The sequence below is a fragment of the Hyalella azteca genome, unplaced genomic scaffold, assembly GCF_000764305.2.
Source record: "Hyalella azteca isolate HAZT.00-mixed unplaced genomic scaffold, Hazt_2.0.2 contig1626, whole genome shotgun sequence".
NCBI lineage: Eukaryota > Metazoa > Arthropoda > Malacostraca > Amphipoda > Hyalellidae > Hyalella > Hyalella azteca.
This window is the reverse complement of record NW_025931930.1, coordinates 14,805-32,905: the sequence shown is the minus strand read 5'-3', so window position 1 is coordinate 32,905 and position 18,101 is coordinate 14,805. Positions and strand designations below refer to the sequence as shown.

At 39.1% G+C, this 18,101-nt stretch overlaps 1 protein-coding gene across 1 annotated transcript; it reads right to left on the bottom strand.

The window, feature by feature from the left end:
• Positions 1–11,635: 11,635 nt before the first annotated feature.
• Positions 11,636–16,171, bottom strand: LOC125178780. Its single transcript, XM_047883350.1, has 4 exons — positions 16,091–16,171; positions 13,266–13,348; positions 12,330–12,465; positions 11,636–12,072 (listed from the first exon to the last, which is right to left on the bottom strand). The coding sequence occupies exons 2-4, from the start codon at positions 13,314–13,316 to the stop codon at positions 11,837–11,839; spliced, it is 423 nt and encodes a 140-aa protein (XP_047739306.1). The 5' UTR covers positions 13,317–13,348; positions 16,091–16,171; the 3' UTR covers positions 11,636–11,836.
• Between the last annotated feature and the right edge of the window lie 1,930 nt (positions 16,172–18,101).

Genomic DNA, 18,101 nt, shown 5'->3' with positions numbered 1-18,101 from the left:
GACAAGAGAGGAGTATGCCAGACAAGAGAGGAGTATGCCAGACGAGAGAGGAGTATGCCAGACGAGAGAGGAGTATGCCAGACGAGAGAGGAGTCGGCCAGACGAGAGAGGAGTTGGCCAGACGAGAGAGGAGTCTGCCAGACGAGAGAGGAGTCTGCCAGACGAGAGAGGAGTCTGCCAGACGAGAGAGGAGTCGGCCAGACTATCGAGAGAGGAGTCCGCTGACGGACCATCAGACGTACGATTTAGTCGGAAGTTGTAGGAGAAAGCTAATATCTTTTCTGATCGAAGACACAGTTAAATTAATGCAATACCAATTTTTGCCGAGGTTGTATTGATGGGAGTCTATATAGTACCTCTGTTCGTAATCACGGTTGAGTTGCGCTGCGCTGTATTTGTGTCTCGTCAAGGCAATGTCCCGGAGAAATGCTGGTTATAAAAGTCAAATTTCATAACCGTCGGGCTTAAACGAAGGATCCAACTGTACAATTTAGTAAGTTTCTATTAAACTAAACGATCTGCTAAGTTCCATGCAAACACCCCACATCTCTCCAAAAAATTTCAGAGGTATTTGCAGCATTCGATTGCGATTATTATTAATGTTTTCCGAGGTCAGGCAGCGAAAACAAATCTGAGCAGAGGTTTTCTTCTTATAGTTTATTGCTTGAACTCTAGTTTCTCCTCCAGTATATGTTGCAACAATTTTTTTTACTTCTTGGTTGGACTTATTCACGGACGTCACCCGGCATGCATGTTGTCCCTCGCTTTACTGTTGTCAAGACCTTATTATTTCCTGCCTTTAATTGCTCAACTTTTCTTAGCTACAATTAACTTCAAAATTTCTCTCAAATTAAGCTGTTTGGCATAATACTATTATGTCACGTTAACATTTTCCGCGCTTTGTTCACGGCTGTTGTATCGCAATAAAAAATAATTCTGCAAATTACAATTTCCATCAAACATTTTTCCTTAAACAATGATCATCATACTAATGCTAAGTCCTAATACATATATATCCCTTAAATTTAAATAAGTAAAGTTGGATCTTTTTCGCCAGCTACTCCTTCATTGTATGATTTCATTCGGCAATAATCATACCCAACCACTAGCCAAAGGGGCAAAGGTAAGCTCAATCCTAAGGTTTCTATTGACAATCGCGCGATTTATGGTGACAATCACACGGTTTCTAGTGACAATCGCACGCTTTATAGTGCCAATCGCGTGGTTTCAAGAGACAATCACATGGTTTCTAGTGATAATCCCGCTGTTTCTAGTGACAATCTTCATCAACAAATCATCATCGAATCACATAAATCATGAATTTTATAAAAATTAACTGATGGGCGAAAGAAAATCCCGTCATCTTACTTGACTCATCTTATTATCAATTAAATTTTATCCGCGGATAGAAAATCTCAATCACGCAAATATTATTTTACTGCAAACTACTCAATTGCTCGTAACCTCGCTGTATTACAATACGTTTGTCAACCATCTTTAATATCTCTGTACTCAGCCTTTTACATCCCAGTGTTCGTTGAATTCCATTTGAACTGTAATTTTTCATCATTCATGAAGTGCCTCGAGTTCTGCGTGTTTAAGTTCTTTAAAAAAGAACGAAGACAACTTCAACCTTCAGCGATTTGAGATTCGTTACTGGTAAAAAACGAGGCAACGTCTTTTTAACACGAGAACAATCGACAAACACCTGCCGTCGTGAACAATAAAGTTGCTCTACAAAACCCTCATAAGCAATCATAACGCATATCTCTCCCGTGTAACCGTTATTTGAGAATCCAGGCATGCAGGCAGGCAGTTTTAAGACTTGGAATAAAACAAAACAAACTTTATCGTTGCCAAGACACGTTTCCTAATCAGGATGAGCTAATGTAACCTATTCCAAATTTCGCTCGATAATCCTGGCCACTTCCTTAATTGCTCATCAAGTTCTACATTTCAGGCATCCTGGTTACCCCTTAGTTCTATCCTAATGCTTTGCATAACAAAGTACTGATCTAATATTCTCAATTATTCAATCAGATCTTTATGAACTTCTTATTCGTCATCGATATTTTCTAATGCGTTATCTTTCTCAGAAAAGAAATGAAAACCGGAAATTTAAGAATTTATAGTTCAAGTCTAACAATTCGCCTTTCGTTAATCGAGTGTGAAATTTCAACGGTACAACCCTGTACTGTGTACAACAACTATTAAATTAAGTTTAGCATGAAACGTGTTTGCCGCATCAAACTTGTCCCCATGTTCAGTCTTTATTTACTAATTTCTATTACAGTTTATGGTTATTTAATTAGTACGATTGGGATTGTTTTATTATCCTAAATGAGTTCTTCAATAATTTCTTATTTCAAATGCGGCAAACCAATAGACCTACAGGAAAGGTAGGTTGCCACTATCTGCGCGATGCACTGATGTGATTCAAAATGGGATGCCTGTTTCTCTGGAAAAACAACATTTATTTGCTTAAATTTACATGCATTTCATCATTACTTGCTGACAAGCCGACGTTAAGTTTTTATTTATACATATTCAAACTTAAATAATTCACTCAATTATATTTCACTTTGCTAATATAAATTTGCGTGTTTTTAATTACCAATGTTGATTTTCAATACCGCTATTATAATTTTGTGGTATCTCACTATTATTGCACAGTCGTTTTTCATTATATACTGTTACACATTCCGTATTATAATAATAACAGTGGTGACAGCTACATTCATTAGGCCGCATATAGCACATAGCCGACTCATGATGCAGCAGTAGTCTCGCAGCTTGTTGGGTTTTGAAAACGCAACTCACTGCACCAATTATGCTGGGCTTAACCGCCCGGCCGCCGGGTCTTATTTGACCAAAACTCGCACAGGTAATTAGCATCAAACCCTCAACTCGCTGCTCCTATCTTGGTACTTTGATCTTGAACCACTCGGCCACCCTTCCGTCCCTCTCGGTCACTGATCTATTGGTCTCTATTACGCTGGCGTATAATGTGATATGATAATACAGGGTCCGCCATATTTATAACAACGCATGTTTTTTGTTATTTCTCAATGAAACTAACAGGTGAATTTTTTTTATTGGATGAGCTAGTAGCCAAGACTTATCTAAACAATTCTCAGACATATTTATTCAATATGACCACCCTTATTTTTAATGACGGCCTCCAATCTACGCGCGAAAGTTTCACATGAGACACGCAGCATTTCTTGAGGGATCAAGTCCCATTCTCTTGTCAATTTAGGCTTCAAACTATCCAAAGAATCATGAGGTATTCTGCAGACTCTATACTCTCTAAAATGGCCCACACAGAAAAGTCGCGAGGATTCAAATGAGGGCTTCTTAATGGCCATTAATTTTTGCTAATGAACGTTGGGATGTGACCCTGAATCCAGTTTTAGGTCATGTTTGAGCCATGTGATTTGGCAGAGTCTTGTTGAAAACTCCATGGTGAGCCGTTGAAGTGTTTACGGGCCCAATGTAATACCACAGCTTGAAAAATGTCCGAAATGTATCGTTGACAGTTCAATTTCACTCCTGAGGTGACAAAAACGAGTGGGGACCCCCCATGCAGTGGCGTTTAGCTCGGCCCAAACCATCACGGACATGGGATTTTGACGTCGTGTTGCTGTTCTGGTTGCCACAGATCCATCCCGACTCCATACTCTATCATTTTGACGGTTAAAGCTTAGTTCAATGTCAAATTTTTTCTCGTCACTGAACACCAAGTTGGGCAGCGTGCCATCCTCAATGAGATTCAAAATGTGCTGGCATCTTTCGAGCCTCATTCGTTCATGACGGTCTGTTTATATAGTTCATGCCTTGTTTGCATCTTGTGAAGGGAGGTTTTGAGGTCATCTTTGAGGACTCTGCGCATTGATGTCTGAATGAATCCTGGTTCTGAAGCCAATTTTGCAGCTGAGCGACGAGGAATTCTCCTCAACTTATTTCTCGTGTTTTTGACCAATTGTTTTGTTCGGACACTTCGTTTCCTTCCTTGACCAGGTCGATTGCATGTTTCTCCAGTTTCCTTGAATTTTTTGCCACTTTCCACACAGTTTTACGACGAATTTGGAGCTTTTTTGCAATGACTGAATTACTCTCGCCCTTTCCATGAAGGGTTCAATTGCATTTGATTTCTATCTATTGTCATGAGTAATAGTAAATTTAGACACCTTAGACTTCAGCAATATAATATAGATGAAATAATATATGATATTAAGCTTCATTATAAAAGTAAAGTCTCCTAAAACCAATTTATTTTTATATAGCAAACATCCGTTGCCATAAATATGGCGGACCCTGTAGTTTCATTATATGCTGCCTCGAATCAGTTTGGAGTTGTTGCTTTATTATTTTTATTTTATCATGATATTTTAAATCATTCTCTTTCCCAATATTGCAATGCTCTGAAATTAGAACAAAAACGACGTGTGAGACAAAGATCTTAGTTGGCCTCGATATTATGCAGTTTGATTGCAGCTTTCTTTATTTCACGGGCAGTATTAAGATCAAATCAACAACTTATTCATTAATTTAACGCAGGGTACAGCTATGATAAGCGTATCACGTTAGACGATCGTGGTCTTTCAGACCCATATTCTTAGACGTGCTGCCATGACAGATATGCTTTAGCTTGATGTACTTTATGCATGAATCAAAATATTTCCTTCGCAGCCAAATTTCTTCTTTTGCTAAAGCTTTTCTCAATTAGCTTCTTGTTTTTAAATTCCCATTCCTAATGTCTCATCACTACTTGTAAACCTCCTTATTGAGGTCTGAAGAAAACAACCTGCACCCCAGTATTGCGGATTGCTCGGCGGTGTATTTAAATTTCCTTCAACAAAGCCGCAAATGAAATGCAACTGTTGACTTCCAGATTTCTAAAACTTTCAATTGCTCGAAATTTGAGAATTTGGAATAGCATTTATTACAATTCCAATCCTGCCATGATTTTGAGAGCTTGAATACGATATGCCTTCGTTCAAAAAACATTCAATTTGATATTATTGAGAACGAACACTGCTCACATAAATGATTGGTCTGGATCTCAGTGGTGAGATCGTGCATTGCTTGAATTTTTGAACTATTATTCTTGCATTTTTGTCATTTCATCTTCATTTCAAAGGCATTTTCGAGGGGAAGGAAGGAAATTACGAACTTTTCGATGGTACAACTTTTTTTTCATTGCAAATTTAGCAGCTCAGCGTATGCCGGGTGCTCCTTCGAAAGAATCGCACAATCTCAATTTACTTCCGTTTACCCGCTTCTCATTTTGAATAATTTTCACGCGCGCTGGCTCTTCAGTTTCATTGTATTTAAGATATTGAATATTGATCAAGTTAATCTTGAATATTGAGAAATTTTGGGGGACATCATGTCTGTGTTGATGGCCGTAAAAATAAGATATTAGTTACAACCTCACATCTGAAATTTTCGGCAACGCTGTAATAGGGAAATGTTGCGCTCAATGTTATATAATTTGATTAATACTTATGAATGATTGCTGTTTTATAACACATTTGGATTTGTTTGACTTGTTTAAATGATTTTATAAAGGATCGAAATAATGCAATGATAAGCACTGATATATTCATCAACCTTGTATAAATTGTATAAATGTGTAATGTGTAATCTATCGCCTATAAGCAATATATAATCTATAATGTAAGAGCATCGCCTTCCATGTTTCAGATATTGTAGGAAGTTGCCAGGTACAATACATGTTGCTGCGCAACATGTATATTGTTGTGCATAGGTTTTGAGCCCACTACGAAACCTGTGTGGGACTTGCTTCATCATGCAGCAACTTTTTTAGCACTGTGAAGTGATAAAATGTATTTCAAGAGAATTACCCAATTCCGCGGTAAAACAGATATTCCTCTCAAATCCGCTCGCATCTACTGGTAAGTAATTCCACGAAAGTACAAATATTTAGTACTTCTGTCAGGGAAGTAAAATTTCCACTTGGGTTCTGAAGTTTATTTGTGAGTCTTACTACTAGACCATAAAAGTATCACAGAAACAAGCTCTTTCATTCATTAGATTTAAATTTTGAGTTATTGAGGAAACTAAAAATGAACTGATTCTAAAAAAGTCTTGATTTGCTACTATGCTTCAAAACTCTCTTTATCAGGCCTGTGTGATATATGAGAAGATGAGAAATATAATTTATAAAATATGTATTGTTAACAGGCATGTACCACACATGTATACATTGCAGTTCTGGAAAGTTCACAGTGTTCATATATGGCGCACATTGCAGCATCATGTTAAGGTTAACCAGTCAATACTAAACAAAACACTTCTCAACTTCACGTAAGCAGGAATCGGAGTTGACGTTTGACAGCGAATCCTAAGGTAGAGAAAAAAAATTCACACCTGAACACGAAAAAATTTAGTCTTGGTGATTAACTATGTTAAAATGTTATGTATGAAAGAAAAACTATATAGTAAAACTAATTATGTATTACTCTGCGTCACGCACAAAAAATTTCAACGAATTTTCACTCACTAAAATTAAGCATCCTAGAGTATACATAAACAGGACTTCTAGCTGAGTATTCATAGAGGTTATACATAGAGTAAATTTAGTCCTATACTTAATGGTGTTGAAACTCCACCAAACTGTGAGTGATTCAATGTATAGATAACATATACCGTTAAACATTTATCAATAATGTAAAACAAAGAAGACAGCCAGAAAATTCACTATTTCTTATGCGATTAAACGTTTCGGAGTCCAGCTCCGTCAGTTAAAAACCTAAAACACAAGTACAAACAATTAACAAACTAAAATTCGCATTGAAGATATCAAAACATAAATTGTCAAGTGAAAACCAATAAAAATAAGATAAACAAAAGAAGGCAAACCTATCTATTTACAATTTCGATGGGATATGACATGTAAGCGGCATTTAGACTGGGCATTTGTTTAAAAATATAGTGCATGGACTCTAAAATTAGCAAGTAAGAAAAACCGGTTGTGGAGGCTCAAACTCTAAAATCACTATCGGAAACCAGGAAGTTGCACTGTTCGGGATGAACGCGTACTGCTTAATGAGGGGAATGCGCAAGCAGGTTTCCTGTTGTAAAACTCCTTCCTATGTTCCGCCAAACTAGTATAGAAATTACGTGATGTCATACCGACATACGCAGATGCGCACTGCGCACAACTATATTGAGAAAATACCGACGATCACATGAGAACGGGGAGTGTTTCTTAAGCTTGAGAAATAACCGATTTTTAAATTATTCACCAGTAATATATGAAGATTCACATTTTGGATATACGTAATTGAGGAACAAAACTTTCGACTCCTTACCCTATCGAAATTCGAAGACCTGTCAGCCGCTGGCACACGGACGCCCCAAGTTCTTATGGCCGGGTAAATTAGAAGCTCTATGTCCGCATTAGGTTCCGGTTGCCGTAGCGAAATAAGCGCCGAAATGGAATCTTGTGAAATTACTCGTCGAGCTTGGGGCGATCGTGGGGCGCGCGTATTTGGTACCTGATACGTTCGGGACAGACACGTCCGAATATGAAAAATGCTTAAAAAATGCCCCCTCCCTTCCCCCCCTTATGGGGGGAAGGGAGGGGGCATTTCAATCTCTGAACGTTATATATATATATGCAGTCTATATATAGCGTCATCAGCGTTTGACCAGGGGCATCATGACGAAGCTTGACCAGCTGCTCTTTTTAAGCATATTACGCAGATTTGGCCTACCGGGCAATTGACTTCCAAAAGAGGCTGGTAAATAGAAGCAAAACACCCTACGTGGCCGACTTGCTCCTGATTCACCCCTAAGCCGAATATAGTTCCTCTAAAACGACCTTAATCGGCACGAAAATTTTGACAGGGTGCTCCTGATTCACCCCTAAGCCGAATATAGTTCCTCTAAAACGACCTTAATCGGCACGAAAATTTTGACAGGGTAGCCATAGTCTCCAAAGCATGTCTAAAGAAAGGAAACGAACAGTAAACAGCGTTTCTATTGTCATGTTCGTGAACAACCTCAGAATATTGTGTAAAAAAACAACTTTTTAATTTGAGTTCATAACAATTGCAACGGAAATCCATTTAGTGAAAATATACTGCGGAAAAATTCAAATTCTGGGTAACAAAAAATTCTCAAAAAATAATAACATTTTGACAATGGAAGTTACCTCTGTTTTATAATAAGTTCCAATTATTCATTCTTCAATGAGAAAAACATGAAATACAAATTCCAGTAATAGAATCTTGGGGAGCGCAGCCGTGCACCACCAATTTTGTGCACCAATAAGCCCTGAAACGAACGCCTTGGATCTCGCCGGACATCCACCAATCAGCCGTGAACCACTCGGCTTTGTCTTCCTCCGGCCTCGCATAGAACCTGCCGTGCACCACCAGGCCGCGGATCGAATCTGACTTCCGGGCATCGTTAAATTACGTAATTTTACGTTCACCGCATCCGAGGTTAAGTTTCAGATGGCATAGTTCTGTTCCAAAATGTATCGTCCTTCAACAAGTGGCCGTTCGACCGAGGGCTGGTTCGACCCACGGCCTAGATACGGACGGCTTGGAGTGTTGAAGGCTATACGTTCCGGAAGGCAGGAATCATGATGGTCCATTACATCCAGGGCAGTGGTGGCCTTCGGCAGGCAACCCGAATCTTGAAGGATCTTCTAATCTAAAGAGACTGTAATTCTTCTAGAGAAACATATCATTAGTGTCATTTCGCACAATAATATGGAAAGAGTTATTTAATAGATAATATCAGCCGTCTATTTGTCCCTGTGTGAATAAAATGCAAAAAATCATTCATTAATTGCATTTTTGCAGCTCTTATCACGAAAAGTACATCAACGAGCAGCAAAGAGACAAATTTTTAAAGTATTAAAATTCAATTGTTTGCTTAAATCGCAAGTTAACCAGGAATTTAAAGAAAAGACGATGCAACAAAATTCGCCATTTCGTGATGAGAGAATACGAGTTCCGGAGACCAGCTCCATCGTCAGTCCTAGAAACACAAATACAATCAATTAGTAAAGTAAATCCACTGTCAGGTATTAAAACGGAATGAAGACTAGCAAACTCTCCCTGTTTATACTCGCATAATACTCTCCCTGTTTTTATGCGATCGTCCCAAGGTATTGAATGAACTGATAACGGGTTTTCACTCAATGGACAATAAATAAAATTTTCCTTCCTTGACTATGCAGAAGATAATTTTTCAGTTTCTCAAATAAATACTACCTGTATGGTTTATAAAAATAAACACTTAAAATTAAATACTTTTCTGGTATTGATGAGCTATACGCATCTTCAACTTTAGTTCATCGTTGATGTGAAAGATTTGCTCATATTTCCATTATTCAGGAAAACTGCAGATATTTGCAATTTTTAGTTAGCTATTCAAAAAGCAATTTTTAAAATAGTGGGTCCCAAACTGTTGTGTTCTAGAGAATTCAATTAGATATTTTCTTAAATATCATATCATAGTGATGTCGGTGCTGAAGAATAGGTGTTATGTGGTCTGAAGCCGATTCTTGTACTTTTTGTGACTTATTCACAGGAGGTCTAAAAACAGGTCTTTGACCGGAGCGGAACAGGCCTTCAAAACCAACGATAGACTGATATAGCTACTAGACTTCCACCAAGTTCGATATGGTGCTAGGCAATTCAAGTCTGAACATATATTTTTCCATAACAATTGATCTAGTCTGTTCTTGAACGAGTTCATGCTCGGAGCAGTGACGCGTTCATGTTCCACATGACGGTAACTCGATGCGAGAAGAAGTGTTGTCGCGTCGAGTAGTTGCCACACAGTTTAGTTTCTAGCTGTGGCCCCTGATGTTGATTATTGTTTCAAATTCTAGTAATCCTTCTGACACCTTGTTTTCTGCCTAAAACATCATAATATTTCCTGCCTAACACGATATACACACCTGACAATGATACAAGTTGCCACTCGCCGCCATTATAGTACCAGTCACACACCATTAATTAAATTCGAAATGAACGTTTGCTAGATTCTCTTACATTAGAGTATTAAAAATAAAGAAATGCATAAATGAAGTTCATATAACAGTTTAAATCATAAATTTAATCAATCGAAAACGAATGCTGTCGAATGACAAAACAAACACATACGTACGCACGCACGCAAACGGGCAGCGACTGTATTCTGGCATATATATGTCGTGCCGAAATCGCGGAATTGCCGATTACATGGAATCGGCATCCAGTTGCCGAATCTGTAGAATCCAGCATTTTGTTGCTGATTCAGAAAATCGGATGTTAGAGTTATCGAACAAAAATCGATAGTTAGATTTAAAAAAAAGGTTAGATCAAGTTCGCTCAAGTTACTTAATATTCAAATATTAAAAAAAGAACTGGCTGACTGACCTAACCCCAGATTCCTATAGTATAGAAATGCTGATTCTACAGATTCGGCAACTGGCTGCCAATTTCATGTCATCGGTAATTCCGCTATTTCGACACGGCATACACAGGCATTTAGTTATGCAGGTGCAGACCAGCTCGCCCATGCACCTCCGGGATGATTCTGCCCTCTACCTTCGATCTGCTCTGGGCTTGAAGGGCAGCCTCTGGGCAGTTTATATGCTGGGTAGCTAGGTTAGGCCAAGCCCACTCTTGCCATGCTCTCAGGAGACTATAAAGTCGGCAAGGCGACTCTGACTAGTCGCTGATTGCGGTCGAGTGGACGAGCAGACCCAAAATTAATAACCTCACCATGCAGAACCGTAGCGAGTCTCTCGTAGTCTCTATCATACCTTAATTTTGTTAAGTGTATGACGCCACGCAATTTCTGTACTAGGCTGGCAGAGCATACAGGCAGGGGTTATATAACGGGGAACCTACCTGCACTTCCCCTTCATTCTGCTGGAAGTTTTCAGGCCGAGCAGTGCAACAACTCTGTATCTGATACTGATTTAAAGTCCTAGGTTCCTCATCCGGCGTTACTGAACTACGAATTTTAGAATCCATGCATGTATATATTCAAACAGAAGCCTATTCTGAATGCTGCTTTCAGCTCCTATCCCATTGAAATAGAAAATAGGCAGGCCAGTTTACTAGTGTTCATTTTATGCCGTCATTTCCGTGTTACCGTTTTATTACCTGACAGTGGAATTACTTCAGTAATTGATGATATTTGTGTTTCTAGGACTTGTGTTATGAGCTGACGATGGAGCTGGTCTCCGAAACGTTTTCGTTTATGAAGAAATGGGGAAATTTTGTGGTATTGTCTTTGCTTTTCAATTCCTAGTTAAATTTTCATAGATTCTGATATTGTACTGGCTACGCACTGCGTTCCAAGTGATCTCATTACCAACGACGACACCAGTCATATTAAGTCGATATCCATCACAAATTAGTGATGAATTCAGTTGAAACATGGCTATTTCGGGTAAAATTGGCTCCTCCTTCTATTCAGTCTTATTTGAAGACTCGATCGTTGTATTTGCCTTCAGAGTTTAAGCTGATGCAGTTGATTTAGAACCTAATAAATCATTTGATGGCAAATGTTTAGAGGAATATTTGATCAAATTGGTGGGATATAATTTTGAGCTTCATTCATAGCTCCCGTGAGACATTTGCATATTTTATACAATTTTTATTTGAGAACATTCGCTGCCCAACAGATTGGTGAATAAACACAAACAGATTGGTGCATAATTAACTCAAGATCGCCGGTTGAAATCCTCAAAAGCGTTCTATGACCAGTTCCGATAATATCTCAACAGAGTCAACTACTCTTCAGTAATATTAAGGAAGTGCAGATGCTCATAGGATGGTTTTTTACTTCACTCCTAGCACGCAGGGAGATTTGTTTGAGGATCGTAACAAAGCGTACACTCTTCGTCATTTTCGAAACACGGTATGCTGAGGAAGTTTATCATGCCGTTTTCGATGATCATCTCCGCACAGTCATGGTCAGGACTCAACGCATTAACGAAATACACGTCGCCCATCGGTTCCATGCTCGGCATCCAGCGCCACACCAAGTCTTCGCCACGATGAATGTTAACCCAGAAGTAAATTTCGTCTGAGAATAAACGAGAACATAAGATTGCATATTGAACGATCAGTTGTTCTGTATGCGTCATTCACTTGATTTATCTAATATTCTAATATATCATACCAATGGAACAGTTCCGTACTTCCGTTGCAACATAAAAGATTCGATCGAATTTTTGTGATGCGGCTGAGCTCGACTATATGGAGTTTCGATTCATCTTTTCACTGCCTCACAATATTGTAAATATTGTAACTGCAATCCTAACTGAAATATTGTCTACTCACTGGCGGGAAGCACAGTTGGGTCGCCGATGAGGCTGTAGTTGTAGTACAGTTCTCGGGAAGCCATAGGAAGACCTCGCGCCTCGCACCGAATCTGTGCCTCACAGAAACCGACGACGTCGACAGGGCATTCCGCTACCTGTATTAAAAAACAGTATTAATAGAGCAAAAAATGCCTCATTTTCATCTGTTTATAGCGCACACAGGAAATCATTACGTTGTATAAGAAATAGATTTATTGCTTTGTACATAATTTTTAATAATTTTTAAGTTGGAATGTATTAGGCTTAGGATTTTGATTTTTCATTATCAGTTTTCAATCACCTTAGCCGTCACCTCCAGCAGTAGAGCGTTTTGTCTATCATTGTGTCCAGTGTTCTTTCCGTGAAGGTACGTTAAGCTCTGTGATTGTTCAATTTTTGAGTGAATCGTTTTATGTTATTGATTATTTGTGCGAGTTATTTTGTTTATTATATATTCATATTCTCTATTTAGATAATCCAAGCATTATTTTTGTTCTATTTTTGGGAGGCCTCGATTATTGGGCTTATGATGTAAATTGGAAGTGATTGAAACACACGGTTATAGTTAGGATTCGAGTTAGGGTTAGGTTTGTTGTTTTGTTTCTATTTATTCTTCGTTAGTTACATGCACTTTAAACTGTTTATTTATTGAATAATCTCACGGTTTCCGCTACCTCCACCTACCTGATAAAGGCGAATTTTTTAGTATACCAAACATATCCCGCTTTGGGATCATGGACAGTAAATATTCACGCCACTTCACTCCCAGAATGTCGTACGCGATCTAACTAGTTAAAAGAATGTGATAATTTAAAAGTAACTCAAACGATTAAAATAGAACGTCAGGAATGAATAAACATCAGTCAAATTACCACTAAACAGGATATTATCAAGTTTACCAGCTTACAAAAATTACCAGGCAGTATCCGTTGGCAGCCTGAGCACAGCACGTGTCTTTCGGTGGCATAACGACGTCCGCGACGCGACGTCGGTTCCGGTCTGAAAGGACGAAGACAGATCAGGGGCCGTATTATCAAAACGTCGTAGGTACGCAAAATCGACTTACGAGTGGCGTTGCTATGACAACGTAATACTAAAGGTGGAATTATAAAAACATTTGAGCGGGAAAATTTTGCGCAGGAAAAAAATTTAGGCTTTTAGCTAAGACTTGCGTACGAAAATTTTGATAATGCCAAAATTAGGGTGTATTTACGTACCACAGAACTTTTTTGTCGTAAGTACAAAAAGTTACGAAGTTTTGATAATCCGGCCCCAGAGTATTACTGTACAATGTTACTGTGGTTACAATAGCGTGGAATAAAACTAAATAAAAAGAGCATCACCCGGTTAGAAATTCATGACGGTTCGCCAACTTTATAAAGTCGTGGCTGGCGAGCGAAACGTAGATTCGGCGCACGACCAGTGACCAACCACATCGCCGAATGTGAGGCATAGAATTAACTAGAACTTATTACATCGTGCTGCACTTAATTCAGGTCGTGAAGGGAAAACACGCTGTTTGTAACTGCTGAAAGTTCTGATAGAATAGATCTTCGTAAATTCGGGTTTAGATCGGGTTCCAAAGGCCGGATCCCTTGTGAATCAAGTCACGAAAAATTCAAGAATCGGCAACAGGCCATGGGCCTATTTCTTCAGTGCCGACATTTCTATTCTATTCTTGGAGCGACCCGCTCTGAACATTTAATCAGCATTGTAAGTTAAGCAGACAATGATGTTCCACTTCTGAATCAATGCTGACGTGAAATAAAATATCGCGGATACTGCTCACTACTGGGGCGCAGGCCACAAATGTTATTCTTAAATAAGCCGTTGAACCAACGCCCAGCCTCATCATGCATAAACTTTACTCGGTCACAGAACTAGAAGCCACGGACTAAGCTTGAACTCCGCAATCCAGACACTCCACGCACTGCCGAAAGATAATAGCAGCGTAGGTCTTCAGCCAATGCAAGCATGCTCGCTCATAAGCAGGCAGTTCCTCATCCGGCTGTACCTACTCAGACCTAACCTATGTACCACTCAGGCCTATTTTACCAGGCCTATTCACGCTGCCCCGGCCCACAATCTTTTTGCAGCCAATGACTGGCTCTACTAGCCCCATAGACCGCTTTCTGACTTCATGCAGCCAGTGAGGTTAGGTTAGGCCGGCTCAGGTTTTTTTTGGGTGGGGATTGGGGAAATGTTGCAGCTTGTTTCGGTGAGACCGGAAGAGGTTTGGCCATGCTCAGATTTGGCAAACTTAAGTTGTTACTGTGGACATATGGCGATATAATTTTGAGTACTTTACTTCATAGGCTGTTATGCTCTCTAGCGTTCTTACCAACGGTAATGAATATGAAATAAACGTGCTGTTTGGCAAAACTGGCCTCCGGCATGCACCCACAAACACACGGCATGTTTGGATTATTACGTTGCCGTGTTATTTTGCCAATTATTTAAATCGTAGCAGGCGCCCAGAATGGGATATGAGTATTAATCTGCGTCTCAGACATCCTCACTGCCACAGATGAAACAAATAGGAAATAACTCCTCACTATTCCTGGAACAGATTCCGAAAGCGAGCGAGTGAGAAGAAATAAGGAGGTATCAGGGACATCAGACGCTCGTATTTTGGACTTTGTGACGTGAACTCGTTGCACTTTGATCGCGAGTGGCATGCGACTAACAGGTTTAACCCCAGTTTCGAGTAGCGAGAAAGCATTATGGTAGTATTGCCTGGGATACTGGACTCAGCTGCATGGGGTCTACACATAACGAACGAAGTTGATTGGAACGAGATTACTATAACTTATCAGAAGTTTTTAATCTCATACATCAACAGACAGTCGGACTTCAAACTTATGCGATATGGCCATGTCCAATGACCGAGAAAGTGTAATTTATGCCTAATTTTTAGCGCCTTTTCTCGTTTATGAAAAAATGCATTATTGTGCTCGCCATGTCCGTCTGTCTGTCCGTCCGTGACTTCAAGTTTTCGTCGACGAGGAAATGCGCTCTCTGTCACTCACTGCAGTGAGTACTGAGTTATATTTTTTACTTTGTACACGTACTATGTACCTAATTGTGACCTTGGACCTGTAGTTTGCTCTCAAGTCTGTCTCAGTTCCCGTACTTTAATTGTGCTCGAGTCAGTCTCTTTAATTAACATGCTTTGCACTCAATTCTAACTCTGCACCCGAACTTTGAACTGAAGACAGGCCCAACACGTACTCGTACTTTGAACGTTGCAACAATACTTTGAACTGAAAGCTTATCCTGTACCGTACTTTGAACAGAAGGCTTTCTATGCACCTAGCTGCACCTTGAACCCAAGACAGATTTCGCACCCGTACTTTGAGCTGACTTTGCACTAGTAATCTGATTTCATGTCTGACCCTATATACACGAACTTTGAACTGAAGGTAACCTTCGTACTTTGCACACATGTCTGACCATTCAAACGTACTTTCAGCTCAAGGCTAATTTGCACTTGTACTTTGATCTTAACTCTGACCTTGCACCCGCATTTTAAACTCAAGGCTGCTTCTGCACCGGTCTCTTGGACTGGAATCTGACCCTACACCCGTGCTTTGCCCTCAAGTTGGGCCTATAGCACCTCTGCTTTGCACTTAAGGCAGTGCATATTGACATTTCCCTGTTTACAATGTTGGTTTTGAGTGCATCAACAGCTCAACAGTTTATATGATGTAAACAATAGATGTAAAATATGACAAAACCTACCGCCTTAGGTGACGCCGATATCGGTGCACTGAAGACATCCGATCCGCTCGTTCATATTGTAGAGCTTGCCTTCAAACTCGCACTGTTCTGAACTCGGGCGAATAAATTAAGTATTTCATATAATTCGATAATTTAGAAAATAATTAATCATTCTTAATAAATAGAAAATTTTTTAATGAATAGTGATGAATAATTGTGATTATAATACCAGAAGAATGATAGCGGCGCTACTGGTTGGTTTAACTTTAAATCAACTCTATACTTGGTTTGCCATCGAAAAATTTTACAAACACTAAAAATTGAGGCTGCTATGAGATTTCAATAAATATAAAATTCACCTGCTAAATAAAAAATGCATGCACTTAACTGAATAACAAAGAATTAATACAGTATACAGTGACACGCAAAAGTATTGGATACATAACAGTTTTCTCCATATCTCACTCAAGTCAAAGTTTAATTCGAGGCCTTACATAATATTTGATCGGTATATTACTAATGTTACTAGAAACAATAAATAGAAATGATATCGAAAAGTAAGCATTGTTTAGATTTTTTCAACAAAATATAAAATTATCTCACGCGAAATTATTGGGTACATGTTCATAAATGAAGAAAATAGACTTTTCAAAAGTACTCAAAATTCGTTTTGCACTTAGGACGTTCCGCTCATTGCATAGCAATGGTTTACAAGATTTTGTGTTCCTGTGAAAATATTATTCAGCTTGATATTTTAAAATTAATTTAAAATGCCTAGAACTCGAGAGATGGCGACAGATAGGCGTCAAAAAATCATCGATTGTCACAAGAAAGGTTAATGGGTTTCGAATAATGACCAAAGAGCTTGATCCATCATTAACTACAGTTGGAAATATCAAGAGGTACAAAAATTTCGAGCATGCTGTTGCAAACCTTTCAAGCAAACCTGGTTGCAAACCATGCTGTTGCAAACTTTTGTGCAGACCTGGTCGTTCAAGATAACTAACAGACGGTAATGCTAGGTGGATTATCAAAAAGATGCAGAAGAACCCGTTTGTTATTCGTGGTGAAATTAAAAGCGACCTTAAGGAAGCTGGGATTGATGTAGGAAAGGACAGAAGAAGCAGAGCTCTAAATATTATTGGTCTTATGTCAAGATTCCCAACCCTATCGAAATTCGAAGACCTGTCAGCCGCTGGCACACGGACGCCCCAAGTTCTTATGGCCGGGTAAATTAGAAGCTCTATGTCCGCATTAGGTCAACTGCACTCTAAATTCCTGGAGAGACAATCAAATAAATAGCAGAATAAACGATAGTTATGGAAATCCTCAAATTAAATATGTTGCTCACAGAGAGGCTCCTTGTAAAGTAAATAGTTCATAAGCTATCTTCTACTTGAGCAATAAGCTCAAGCATGCAGACATAGTACCTACGCCCAAAGCTGGACAGTTCTTTGGTTGAAGAAACCATTCGTCTAGCAAAAAATTTTACCGGGGTCTGAAAATACTGCTTGCAACCGCTGAAAAATGAAGAATAGAAGCATTTCTAAATTCTAACGTCTAATACCAATTCAATATTGCTCGATGGTAATTTTCTGAATCTATCTTCGTATAATTTGTAGTTTTTCAGAAATAACCAAATTCATCCTTATACTTGAATGTAACTCCATAATGAAGCCTGATGATACAACGAAATAGAGTAGATAGAACGGAAGAAAAGCAACTAACTTACTTGCGACTAGGTAATCGGTATACGCTCTGCAACCTGTTCCGTCTTGTTCAGCTGGCCCACCCACTGGCCATTAGTGTCGAGTGTTGTTGGTTAGGTAGGCTAGCATGCATCCTTGGCAATGGTAAGCTTTCGAGTTCCGACTACTCTTAATCCAGTTGACGCGTTGATTTATAGAAATTAAAACCTTAAGCATATGAACAGGAGCAGCTTAAATAACATGCTCGTGTCGACATGCCCAAAGTTGAAAATTTCAACCGCAGCCAAAATCTTGATCTTGAACACACAAATGCGTAGTCACGA